The sequence below is a fragment of the Stegostoma tigrinum genome, chromosome 24 (assembly GCF_030684315.1).
Source record: "Stegostoma tigrinum isolate sSteTig4 chromosome 24, sSteTig4.hap1, whole genome shotgun sequence".
NCBI lineage: Eukaryota > Metazoa > Chordata > Chondrichthyes > Orectolobiformes > Stegostomatidae > Stegostoma > Stegostoma tigrinum.
In genome coordinates, this window is record NC_081377.1 from 496,754 (window position 1) to 509,883 (window position 13,130).

General features: G+C 44.1%; 1 protein-coding gene across 2 annotated transcripts in view; it reads right to left on the bottom strand.

Moving 5' to 3' along the window:
- The window catches only part of nipal3 (NIPA like domain containing 3), a 69,540-nt gene that overhangs the window by 24,378 nt on the left and 32,032 nt on the right, over positions 1-13,130 (bottom strand). For both annotated transcript variants that reach the window (XM_048557913.2, XM_048557914.2), the window contains 7 exons: positions 12,634-12,805; positions 12,316-12,375; positions 8,890-9,035; positions 8,474-8,570; positions 6,548-6,683; positions 4,806-4,894; positions 3,696-3,759 (listed from right to left, as the gene is read on the bottom strand). In XM_048557913.2, coding sequence (XP_048413870.1) covers positions 3,696-3,759; positions 4,806-4,894; positions 6,548-6,683; positions 8,474-8,570; positions 8,890-9,035; positions 12,316-12,375; positions 12,634-12,805 — 764 coding nt within the window. The remainder of the gene's footprint in view (positions 1-3,695; positions 3,760-4,805; positions 4,895-6,547; positions 6,684-8,473; positions 8,571-8,889; positions 9,036-12,315; positions 12,376-12,633; positions 12,806-13,130) is intronic.

Consider the following 13,130-nt stretch of genomic DNA (forward strand, 5'->3'; position numbering starts at 1 on the left):
CAGGTTAATGCAGGTTGGGGTTCTTAATGATGGTGGGAATTCAGCAGGAGTTGAATAAAACACCTGGAGCTGAAGGGATCAAAGGATATGGTTTAAAAGCAGGAACAGGCCACTGAGTTGAGTGATCATCCATGATCATAATGAATGGTGGAGCAGGTTTGAAAAGCCTGTGGCCTACTCTCATTCTTGTTTCTATATTTAGAAAACCTTAATACAACCGCATCGATTACAACTTATATAACGGAAACAATGTTCCACAAATCTGTTAAGTGTTTTTGAGGATTTAACAAGCAAAGACGAACTAACTCATAAATGTGATGTACTGGAATTTAAAACTGACATTCAAAAAAGTGGCACAAAAAAAAACACTGCACAAGCGGTCAGGACTTCAGTGTGATATCTGTACAGATACAGGACTGGTTAACAGTAAACAGTCATAATAAATGGGTCATTTTCATATTGACGAGTTACAACTATGCAAGCGTCAGAGGTCAACAGTGCAGCCACAAGCACTTAAAACCTATGACTTAGATGAAAGGACCAACTATGCTACAGACAGATTTACAACAAAAAAATAGTCAGCAGGTCACGAGGCAGATATAAAGTGCCTGCAAAGACACACAAAAAGTGAACAAAGAACATAACAGCACAGGAACAGGCCCTTCGCCCTCCAAGCCTGTGCCCATCCAAATCCTTTATCTAAACTTGTCACCTATTTTCCAAGGATCTGTACCTCTCTAGGTACATCTTAAATGATGCTATCAAGCCTGCCTCTACCACGTCAGCTGGCAACGCGTTCCAGGCACCCACCACCTTCTGCGTAAAGAACTTTCCACGCATATCTCCCTTAAACTTTTCTCTTCTCACCATGAAATCGTGACCCTTGGTAATTGAGTCCCCCACTCTGAGGAAAATGCTTCTTGCTATCCACTCTGTCGATACCCCTTATGATTTTGGAGGCCTCAATCAGGTTCCCCCTCAACCTCCATCTTTCTAATGTAAATAATCCTAAATCTACTCAACCTCTCTTCATAGCTAGCGCCCTCCATACCAGACAACATCCCGATGAACCCCCTCTACACGCTCTCCAAAGCATCCACATCCTTTTGGTAATGTGGCGACCAGAACCGTAGGCAGTATTCCAAATGTGGTCAAATGAAAGTCCTATACAACTGTAACATGACCTGCCAACTCTTGTTCTCAATACCCCGTCCAATGAATGAAAGCATGCCATATGTCTTCTTGATCACTCTATTGACCTGCATTGCCACCTTCAGGGTACAATGGACCTGAACACCCAGATCTCTCTGTGCATCAATGTTCCCCAGGGCTTTTCCATTCACTGTATAGTTCGCTCTTGAATTGGGTCTTCCAAAATGCGTCACCTCACATTTGTCTAGATTGAACTCCGTCTGCCATTTCTCCACCCGACTCTCCAATCTGTTTTTCTTCTGCTGCATTCTCAGACGGTCCCCTTCACTATCTGCTACTCCACTAATCTTCATGTCATCTGCAAACTTGCTAATCAGACCATCTATACCTTCCTCCAGATCATTTACGTATATCACAAAACAATAGTGGTCCCAACACGGATACCTGTGGACTCAGTCTCCAGTTTGAAGCGACTGCAGAAAGATTTTTTGAATGTTAGCATACAGATAAAGTCAGTAATTAAGAAGGGAAATGGAATGGTGGACCTCATTGCTTGGAGATAGGATATAAGATTACAAAGAGATCTTGATCAACGGGCTATTAGGTCAACGGGCTAAACAGTGCCAGATGGAGTTCAAGCTGGAGAAATTAGAGTTTTGCATTTTGGTACAACAAACAAGGACGGGCTGAAACAATTAATAGTAGGGACTTGCATAGTGTTGGAGGACATTGGGAACAAGGGGTTCAGGTACATAATTCTTTGAAGTTTGATTACATACAGACAGGTTCGTTAAAGCTTTTTGGTACACTTGCATTCATTGCTCAGTCCTCTGATTACAAGGGTTGGGAAGTCATGCTGATGTCGTACAGAACATGTTGCAGCTACATAAAACCCTGTAAGGCTGCCTTTGGAGTATTGTGAGCAGTTTTGGACAGGGTACAGGAAAAGGTTCATCAGGATATTGCCTGGTCTCCAGGGCATTGACTATGAGGAAAGGTAAAAAAGACTAGGATTGTTTTCACTCAAAAGACGGTGGCTGAGCGGAGACCTAACAGAGGTCTACAAAATTATTAGAGTCATAGACAGGGTGGATAGTCAGAGGCTGTTTCCCAGGGTTGAAGTTTCAATTATAAGGGGGTGCAAGTTCTAGGTCAGAGGGGGAAAGTTTAAGAGATGCGCAAGGAAGGTTTCTCATGCAGTATGGTAGGAGCATGGAATGCACTGCCAGAGGTAGTGGTGAAAGCAGGCACATTGAAGAATCTAAGAGGCACCTGGATGGTTACGTGAATAAAGGAGAGAATAGACGGATACAAATTGAAAAATAACAGGTTTGTTTTTAGTTTAATTAGGGCATGATGGTAAGCACAGGCTTGGAGGGCTGAAATGCCTGTTCCTGTGTTGTACTTTTTCACTTGTTCATTAATGAGATCTCTTCTGGAATATTGTGTGTCCTGTTCTAGTCGTCAAGTTGTAGGAAGGACATTATTAAGCTGGAGACGGTTCAGATTTACTAGGATGTTGCCAGGTATGGAAGGTATAAAGAAAGACTGGACAAAGAACAAAGAAAATTACAGCACAGGAACAGGCCCTTCGGCCCTCCAAGCCTGTGCCGATTGAGACAGGCTGGGACTTATCTTCTACAGGATCATAGGAAGTTGAGAGGCGATCTTACAGAAGTTGATAAAATAATGAGGGATATTAATAGAGCTTTAGGGTGGTTGTCTTGCCCCTAGGATGGGGGATTTCAAGACTAGGGGCACATTTTTAAAGCTAACAGGACAGAGATTTAACAAAGACACGTGGGGGCAATTTTTAAAAAAAAACACAGAAGGTAGTTTGCACACGGAATGAACTTCCTGAGGAAGTGGTGGGTATGGGTACAATTAATGTTTAAAAGATATTCGGAGAAGTTTATGAATAGAAAAGTTTTGGAGGGATATGGGCCAGGAGTAGGCAGGTGGGACTAGTTTAGTTTGGGATTACGATTGGCATGGACCAGTTAGACCAAAGAGTCTGTTTCCACGCTGCACGACTCTAGGATAAAAATTGTGAAGTCTCGGTTCAGGTACGTAATTCTTACCACGTCTAGACATAAATTGAAGTCACCCATTATAGCCTTTTTACCCACATTATATGCACCTCATTTCAAGATCTTCACAGTGCCCTACGTTATGACTAAGGCGCTGGCCTATGCACAACACCCAACAGTCTCCTCTTCAGGGACAGGTCTCTGCTGGTGCCACTGTAATATATGCTTATGCGTTAACTTGGAACCAGAGTTTAAGCTGGTTTACCACATTTCATTCAGTAATGCATATACATTCCCAGCCATCTTAGACTGCCTATGTATCTCTACTCCCACGGCCTCATACACCCCAGTGTTATTGGCACCTTCATCTGCATGAGGTACGGCTCGGGTCAAGGTCAGAGGGACAGCAGCAACCGGAAACATTTTTATTTTGTCAGAAAAATCTGAGCCACAAGTTAATGCTCGGGCATTATGCTGAAGATGACTTGAACATGCAATTCAGCGTGCACCTACCCAAAGATGAACATGCAGATGTGAAGAGCATCAGTACCTTTGAACTCCAAATAAAACGTGGCCCCTAGGGAGGAAAACAAGATCAGAATGGTGCAGACAGCACATTCCTTCCAACTTCACAATTCACACCCTAAAGATCCCCCTGAGCCCAACACACCCCATCACATCCCACCCCCCCATGACCACACCCATCATTGACAAGCCCTCTGACCGTGTCCCTCCTCCTGACCATCCACAACCCTCCCCTCAATCTAACCGACTTCATTACTACCCCCAACCTGAACATTCCCACAACCCTGTAACTATCACTGCCTTAAAAATGTGAATCACCTCAGATGGTAAAAACAAAGTCTCAACTTTTTTGAGAAAATATTTCTCCTAATGTATGGTGACCCCTAATTTTGAAACAGTGATTCCCCACCACCACGCCCCATATTATAGATGCTCCTGCAAGAGTAACATCCTCTCCACATTCACTCTGTCGACCCGCTCAGGGGCCTGTATGTTTCAATCACATCATTTCTTTCTCGTCTAGAACCAAAGCAGATACAAGCTTAGCTTGTCCAAACTTTCCTCTGAAGACAACCCATCATCTGTTCCACGTACAGTCTTGTAAACCTACTATTAACTGCTTCTAATCATTTACATCCGTTCTTAAACAGAGAGGTCAATATTGTGCACAGTGTTCCTGATATGGTTGCACCATGTCCTGTACAACTGAAGCATAACACCATTACTCTTGAACTCAATTCCCCATCCCATAAAGAATAATATACCATTAGCTTTCTTAATTACTTGCTGTAGTTCAACACTAGACTTCTGTGATTCTTGCACCAGGGCACTCAAAGACAAGCCAGAGTTACAGAGGTGGAAGCAGGCAGTTTTAATGTTAGAAGCTGTAACGGCACCAGATATCACACCCAGGGTGCAGGCACTCATTCTTAGTTCTAATTCACATTTAAATAGTTTGAGGAAAAGGATTTGTGTTGATACCTTGAGAACAGGCTCCTCACCAACTTCTGGGAACTAATATTCCACTTTCAAGACATCTCAATATCCCCTGGGAGTTCCATTCAATCAAATATTGATTGGTCAGCACCCAATACTCACCAGCAATGACTGCAATTGTTGTGGATAGCATGTAGCTGAGGCTAGCAATCTGTGATGCATCATACAACTCAGAGATCTCACGCAGAAACCTTCAATGATACAAAAACCAATTTCAGTCTCTCATTCTTCAACACCAAACACCGATATCCTGACACTGAAAATCCCATTTTACCCAGACCATAAGCTAAACAGAGGGTCAGAGTTCTACTGTCCAGAATGTTTGGAATAGATATTCATATTTAAGGATGAGGGGAAAAAAAGACAGACAGATTTTGGCCCACTGGTCACTGTCTGACTTGAGAAGGGTTACCACGGGATTTGTTGGCACTAACAGTTTATTGTGAGCTGTAAGCCACCTGTTATTTTTCCGTAAATGAAGTGCCTTTGGAGAAGCAGCTAATCAAATTTCATGGAGTAAATGATGGGGTTGATTTCTTCAATTAAAAGGGAAAGCTTAGCTTTGAACCCTTTGCTCATGGTTGCCTGGCAACCCTCAGAATACAATTTCACAGCCCAAAACGTCAGAAAGTGACCAAGTACCACACAATTGAATGCTCAGCGTTCGCCACGGTTTAGTTGGTATTATTTCTATCTTGTTGCTCCAGGGCACAAGTCTCAAGGTTGATGCTTCAGTGTTGTTCTGTACCAGAGAGGTCATCTTTTAGAGACCCATCTGCCTCCTTGTGCAGACGCAAAAGATCTGTTGGCACTGGTTCAAAGAACAGGGGAGTTACCCTGGCCAATATTTTCCCTCAATCAACTTCACAAAAACATTATCTGATCACACTGCAAGTTTGCACATGTTTGCTATGTGAAAACCAGCTGCAGTGTTTCCAACACTGACACAGTACTTCACTGACTGTAAAGTCTCAGAATAAAGGAATTTGCGAGTGAAATGAAGAGGAGTTTCTTCTCTCAGCAGGTTGAGCCTTTGGAATTCCTTGCCAGAGTTGTGGGGGTACAGGAATCAAGGGCTTACAGGGAAAGGACAGGAAAATGGACGTGAGGAACGTCAAATCAACTATGATTCCTACAGAATGGCAGAGCAGCCTGAATGGGCTAAATGGCTAATCCTAATCATATTTCTTATGATCTAAGTGCACTGAGACAACAGCTGATCATGAAAAGTATGATTATTTTATATTAAAAATCGTGGTAAAAAGCATAGTTATAGAATCCCTACAGTGTGGAAACAGGACCTTAGGCCCAACAATATAATAAAATGTGAGGCTGGATGAGCACAGCAGGCCAAGCAGCATCTCAGGAGCTCCTGAGATGCTGCTTGGCCTGCTGTGTTAATCCAGCCTCACATTTTATTATCTTGGAATTCTCCAGCATCTGCAGTTCCCATTATCTCTGATACCCTTAGGCCCAACAAGTTCACATTTGACCCTTAGAGTATCCCACCCAGACCCATCCCCTAAACCTTTCCGTGTAAGCCACCTAATCTACATATCGCTGAACACAATGGGCCATTTAGTATGGCCAATCCAGTTAACCTGCATATCTCTGGACTATGGGAGGAACCCAAAGTACCCGGCAGAAAGCCACGTAGATATGGACAGAATGAACAAGCTCCACACAGACAGTCGCCCGAGGGTGGAATTGTGAGGCAGCAGTGCCAACCACCTGAGCCACCGTGCCACCCATAGTGACTGAATGTCAGAGGAACTGAATCTTAGGGAAGCGTTCAGTACCTGAGAAACCAAACCCAACAGACAAAAATGAAAACACTAACTCACGCTGCTTGATAAACTGCTGCTGCAATCATACACACAAGCATTACGTAGAATATAGGATAAACCAGCTGCACGTCCCCCTGGATCGAAAGAATGATCATTCCTGACACACCCTTTGCTGCAACAACAGTCACTGATCCTGGAGGAGCAAATGACACAATGAGAATAAGAACTCATAATAGTTGCGCAGTAGTCATGCTCATCCTGCTGAATTATCAAGGAATCAATCTTTCCCAGTTAAGATAATCTCACCAACTTGTGCACCAGTCGTCTTACACCTCTGGAGCAGGTGGAGCTTGAATGTAGGCTTCTTGGCTCAGAGGTTGGGGCACTACACAGTGCCACAAAAACCCTCATATAATGCAGCTAAGATATTTTCCTAATCAAAATCCTTAGAGATGTTTCCACACAACTATGAAGTGGATGGGTCTGGAAACCAGGCTTCCTGGTTCAGAGGTATGGACATTACCACTGTCACAAGAGGCCATTGCACAGCTAATGTGCAAGTTGCATTCTAGCACAGTAGTGTTGCTACATATGGTTTTAAAAAAATGCCTGAAACTACGAACAATGGATGCTGGAGGTCTGAAACACAAAAGAAACTTAGTAGGTGTGGCAGCAATTATGGAAAGAAAACACAGTTAATATTTCGAGTCCAGTGACACAACAGATTTTGTTTTCCTCTCTGATGAACAGTCACACTCGAAACATTAATTTTGCTTTCTTGCCGCAAATGCTGCCAGGCCTGAATTTTGCCAGCAATTGCTACTTTATCCACCTGTTCAGAGATGTTATTATACATCTCTGCAGCAGGTAGGACGTGAACCCAGATGTGGGGCTCAGAAGTAGGGACACTACCACTACACAAGAGTCCATTACATTACTAAATATTAATTATTTAATTGTATGCAGGTCACGGACTTTAACTGAGAATTCACTCATGGCCAGAGGTATAAATAAAGTTAAACTAGAATGACTGGGCGAGGAGACGCATGCTTTAATATGTATTTCTGTAAATTGTGCATAATTATTAGCTCCAGTTCTACCCTTCACAAACTGATTCTCTGGAACAGACCACATACCAAGAGGCCAAGTAACAAATGAATGCAATTCCATTTGCTTCCTTCAGCGACTCTCTCTTATAGACTTTGCCTGACTGAAGGGGATAGGCAAAGGGTGCAGATAGGCAAATGAAGCCCCTTTGCAGCTGTAAGATCAGGCCCAGTGCACAAAGACTGATGTGCTTCAGAATGACGGGGGGCTGAGAGAATTTGCCTGGCAGCGAGTAATTCACTACTCAACTCCCCAGAAGCCTGTCCACCATCTACAAGGCACAAGTCATGGTTGTGACAGAATACTTATCAATGACCTGGATGAGTGCAACAACAGTCAAGAAGTTTGAAAGATTCCAGGACAAGCAACCTGCTTTGATTGGCACCATAACCTCTACCACCGACAGCGGTGTGTACCATTTACAAGATGCACTGCAGAAATTCACCAAAGATCCTTAGACGGCACCTACCAAACTCTCAACCACTAGTCTCTAGAAAGACAACAGCAGCAGAAACATGGGAACATCACTAACTGCAAGTTCCTCTCCAAACAGCTCACCATCCTGACTTGGAAATATATTGCTGTTTCTTCACTATCATTGGGTCAAAATCGTGGAACTGCCTCCCTAACAGCATTGCAGGTCTACTTCCGGCATATGGACTGCAGTGGCTCATCATCTTCTGAAGGACAACTAAGGAAAAAAGGTTATAAATGCTGTTTCAGCCACCAATGCCCACATCACATAAATTAACATTCTTTTAAAAAGGTCAGAAGAACCAATTTCTTGTGCAGGTTGAACACACTCTCACTGGGGGAAGAATCCAAGAATAAGCAGGAGAACAGAAGCAGATCCAAGACAGGGGAACTCGCACTTACCCAGCAGAGCCACCAGCAGTAATATAATCACAAGGTATGCCATATTTTGTCTTTTGTAGAAGTACAGGAGAAGACAGAAGATAACGATCACCACAAGCTGAGATAAAGACAGAAACAGGTCAGTGGCACTAAATTGGAACATTTAAACCAGAATCATTGCTGAAATATTGAGTATTATTAGTGCTATGAACTGACAAACAAATATAGAACATAGAACAGAGAACAATACAGCACAGAACAGGCCCTATTAAAGTCACAAACCCCAATCAGTGTCACACAACAGCTTGCCTTCTACCTCCTCTATATGCCTCCATTCAAAACTCAATCTCCAACACCGCCATCCTCCACCCTCCAACCTTCCATACCTGTCCTTCCCTCCATCGCCACATCTCCTCCAGAGCTATCCCAGCCCTTACCAGGTATAGGAGGAATGGCCACCCCAGAAGATGCAGTTCCAGGTTCCTGCTAGAGAGTTCCTCGTGAGTATTTGGTCCAAATGTGACCAGCAGATAGATTCCTATCACAGTCAAAGCGCAACCGAGGAACGACAGCACATAACGCCCTGCAAAGGAGAAAACAATAAGCAGTGAGTTGCAATCTTTACCTGGAATACTGCTAACATTACAGAAACACAGCAACATCTATTCATAACATTAAGTAGCACAGAGGGCAGTAATTTGGCCCAATGTGTTTATTCTGCTTCTGCAAAATCAAAGAACTTCCAGTAAGATAGCACTCCAGCCACAGCACATCCACTCTGCCCATTTTTTTTTCTTTTTTCCTCCCTTCTCTTGGCGTCAGACACCCAAGCCCGGCCTCCAAAGCAGGGATGTCAGAAGCCCAGGGCGGAATGTGGCAGAAGCCAGCTGTCAAACCACGTGAAGGCCCGCCATGTTGGTCTGCTGTGGGCAGCTCTTGGAGACAGACTGTAACGAAGAAGGGTCTAGGCCCGAAACGTCAACTGTTATGCTCCTGAGATGCTGCTTGGCCTGCTGTGTTCATCCAGCTTCACACTTTATTATCTTAGACTGTAAGGTTTATCTATTTCACTTTGCTTCTTTTTCTGACCTACGGTCATTCTGTGTAGAGTTATACAATTACTTACTTTCCTTATTTTTCTATTCCATACTTAAGGATTGTACCTAGGTACTTTGTGGCTGATAATGATGCTGCACGCTGGTGACATTATCACACTGTACCTGATCTGTAACCTTTGTACTGTGGATGATGCTGTAAGTGGTGACTTATAAACTTGACTGATTTGATGTATTCATTGTCACAGGTAGCTAAGTACAGTGGAAAACTTGGTTTACGAGCAGTACAGGCAGATCATATTAAGCAAGGATGTACAGATCTTAGGGTGAAAAAAGAACTTAAGAGGCACACAGGTCACATTGCACATGGCATGCACTGAGCAAGATCAACATTGGGAAGGTCAGCATTATTTGAAGGTACACAGAGTACATTCAGTCTAATAACAGCAGGGAAGAATCAGTTCCTGAATCTGCTGGTGTGTGTGTGTTCAACCTTCTGTCTGATGGAAAAGGTTATAGCAGATCATTTGTGGTGGGAGGGGTCTTTGATGATGTTGGCAGCCTTTTCGCAGCAGCAAGCCGTGTAAATTAAGTCCATGGAGGAAGGTTAGCTTCTGTGATCGTCACACACCTTCTGCAGTTCCTTACTGCTGTGGATACAGCAGTTGCCATACCAGGCCATTATGCACCCCAACAGCATGCTTTCAATGCTGCATCTGTAAAAATTTGTGACAGTCCTTAGGTACGTGCTAAACTTCCCCAGCTGCCAGGAAAAGGAGGTATTGTTGTGCATTCTTATTCATCGTATCTACATAGGAAATCCAGGACTGGTTGTCAGTTATCGCCACTCTGAGGCACTTACTGCTGTCCACCCTCCCATCTCAGCTCTGTTGATGTAGCTGGGGCTGTGTTCTCCCCATTTCTTTCTGGAGTCAATGAACAGTTTTAGTTTTGCCAACATCAAGGGGGAAGTTGTTCTCAGTGCACCATATTGCCAAGCCCTCTATCTCCTTTCTGTATTTAACTCATCGTTGTTACATATTCATTCTACCAATGTGGTGTCATCAGCAAACTTGCAGATGGCAGGTGTTCATGTGTACAGGGAGTACAGCAGGGGTCTGAGGACGCATCCTTGGCTTGTGGGGGGTGCTCCAGTGTTGACTGTTGTTGTGGAGGTGCAGTTGTCCATCTTCACTGATTGCAGCCTGTGGGTCAGAAAGCTGAAGATCTAGTTGCAGAGGGCAGAGCCAAGACCAAGACCTTGGAGTTGAGATCAGTCTCGAGGGGATAGTGCTGTTGAAGGCAGAGCTTTAGTAGATCAGCAGGAGTCTGACGTCGGTGTCCTTGTTGTCCAGATGTTCCAGATAAGCACGGGGCTAGGAAAACTGTAGGGATTGAGGCAGGCTGGGACACTGGAATTGATGTGGGCCACAACAAGCTCCTCAAAGCACTTCATGATTACAGAGATCAGAGCCACTAGGTGGTAGTCATTAAGGTACTTTGCACGTGCTTTCTTAGATGTTGGGATGATCGTGGTCTTATTGAACAGGTGGGGACTTGAGCTTGTAGGAGTTGAGGCTGAAGATGTCGGAGAATACCTTCACCAGTAGGTCCACACAGAATCCTAGTGTTCATTTAGGGACTCCATCCAAGGCATGCCACTTTCCTTGGGTTAACTCCCAGAAAGACCAATCTGATGTCTGCAGCAGTGGCAGTGGGCTTAGCTACATCCAGGGCCATCGGGGCAGGTGACACCACACCACAGGCATTCTGCTTGAACAGAGCATAGAAAGCATTGAGCACATTAGGGAGGAACGTGTCTTTGTCTGCTGTCTTGCTCTGCTTGATTTTGTATCCTATAATGTTGTTTGGGCCTTGCCACAGGTGGTGGGTGCCCTGGTTGGGTTAGCCCTCTAACTTGGTCCAGTAGTACCTCTTAGCATCCCTGATGGCTTCGCAGACATCATATCTAGATTGCCTGTACAGGTCTGGGTCATTTGACCTGAATGCTGCACGTTTGGTCTTCAGTAGGAAGTGCATTTCCTGGTTCATCCAAGGCTTCCAATTGGGGAACACCCAGATTAAATTCTTTGGTACATAGTCCACCACACATTTGCTAAAGAAGTCCATAACAGTGGTGGCATACTCATCTAAATTTTTCACTGAGTTCCTGAATACAGTCCAGTCCACCGATTCCCAACAGTCCCAGAGACAGAGTTTTCCGCTTCCTCGGACCAACATCATACTTATTGAACTCTTACTTCTCACTGTACTCATTTTAGTACATGAGACAATAAAGCTAATTCAATTAAATTCAATCCAATTAGTCCCACTCAGCTGTTGTTTCCCCATATCCCTTGCATTTTTTCCTCTTGAAGTATTTATTCATTTTCCATTTCAAGCTATTATTCAGCGAGTGCCCACCTCTTGTCAGCCAATGCTCGCCATCTGACAGGGGAGGGATTATTGCTGGACTAGTAATCCAGAGACCCAGGCAATCTTCTGGGATGTCGGGGCTGAATCCTACCATGGAAGATGGTGGAATTTGAATTCAATAAAAATCTACAAATTGAAAGTCTAATGACGACCATTAAAACATTCACTGACTGCCATTTAAAAAAGCCTGTCCTTTTAGTCTATTACCCTCTGCCACACTGTTTGCTAAAATTACAAGTTTCATCAGAATGTCTATAAATATCAAAAGTGTACCTTCTGAATCCAAATTCAAGTTATAAATAGATAACAAAACATGCCAATAATTATTGAACAGAATTCAGCGTAAGAGATATTTTCTCACGCAGGACTTACGTAGAAATTGTCTGGGTTTCCACTTGTCCCTCAGGAATAGGATTCCTAAAATTGAACTGGCTGATGAGATAAAAGATACAAATATAAAGATGAATGGAGCTCAACATCAATGTCGTCCCACTATCCCAGAACCTGCCCCCCACTACGCACTGGGCACCTCCCATCCCCTCTCACTCTGCCAGGAGACATACTCCTCTCAGAATCCTCACTTTGGGATACTTTCTTCTACCATAGGTCCTGTGGGAAACAATTGCTTTCCTCGCCCGAGATTTAGTTGGTCTCACACTGTGGGAATCAGACACAAGAACAATTTCATACCAACGATGGAAACAGCACTCAGTGGTGTGACAAGCGATAGTGGTGCATAGGCATATGAAGTGAAGACTCCCAACTCCCCTAGTAACATCAGCACCAGTCCCAACCACCATGTCTTCGTCCGGAAATACGACCGAGGGTCTTTGGTACCCGATAACCGCACATGGCTGTATTTCTGTAACAAGGAGGTGAAAAAATATCGTAACAATATTACTGCAAAGAATGATGATAAACAAGGGATGAGGGCGGGCTAGCAGAAAGGTGGTGAGGTGTGGGGCAGTGCTATGGTTTTGAGGCAAGGAGAGGAGAGAAAGGAGAGAAGCAGAAGGGCCACAGAGAGCAGGAGCATACCAAGAGCAATAGAGGAACCCAGGGTTATTGAGGGGGGGGTAGGGAGAAGGAGTACAGGGAGGTGAAAGATGGAGTGTGAGGGACAGGACTGAGGTAGGTGGCAAGACAGACAGCAGGAAAGTGTGAAAGGCATATATGCTGGGTGGGGG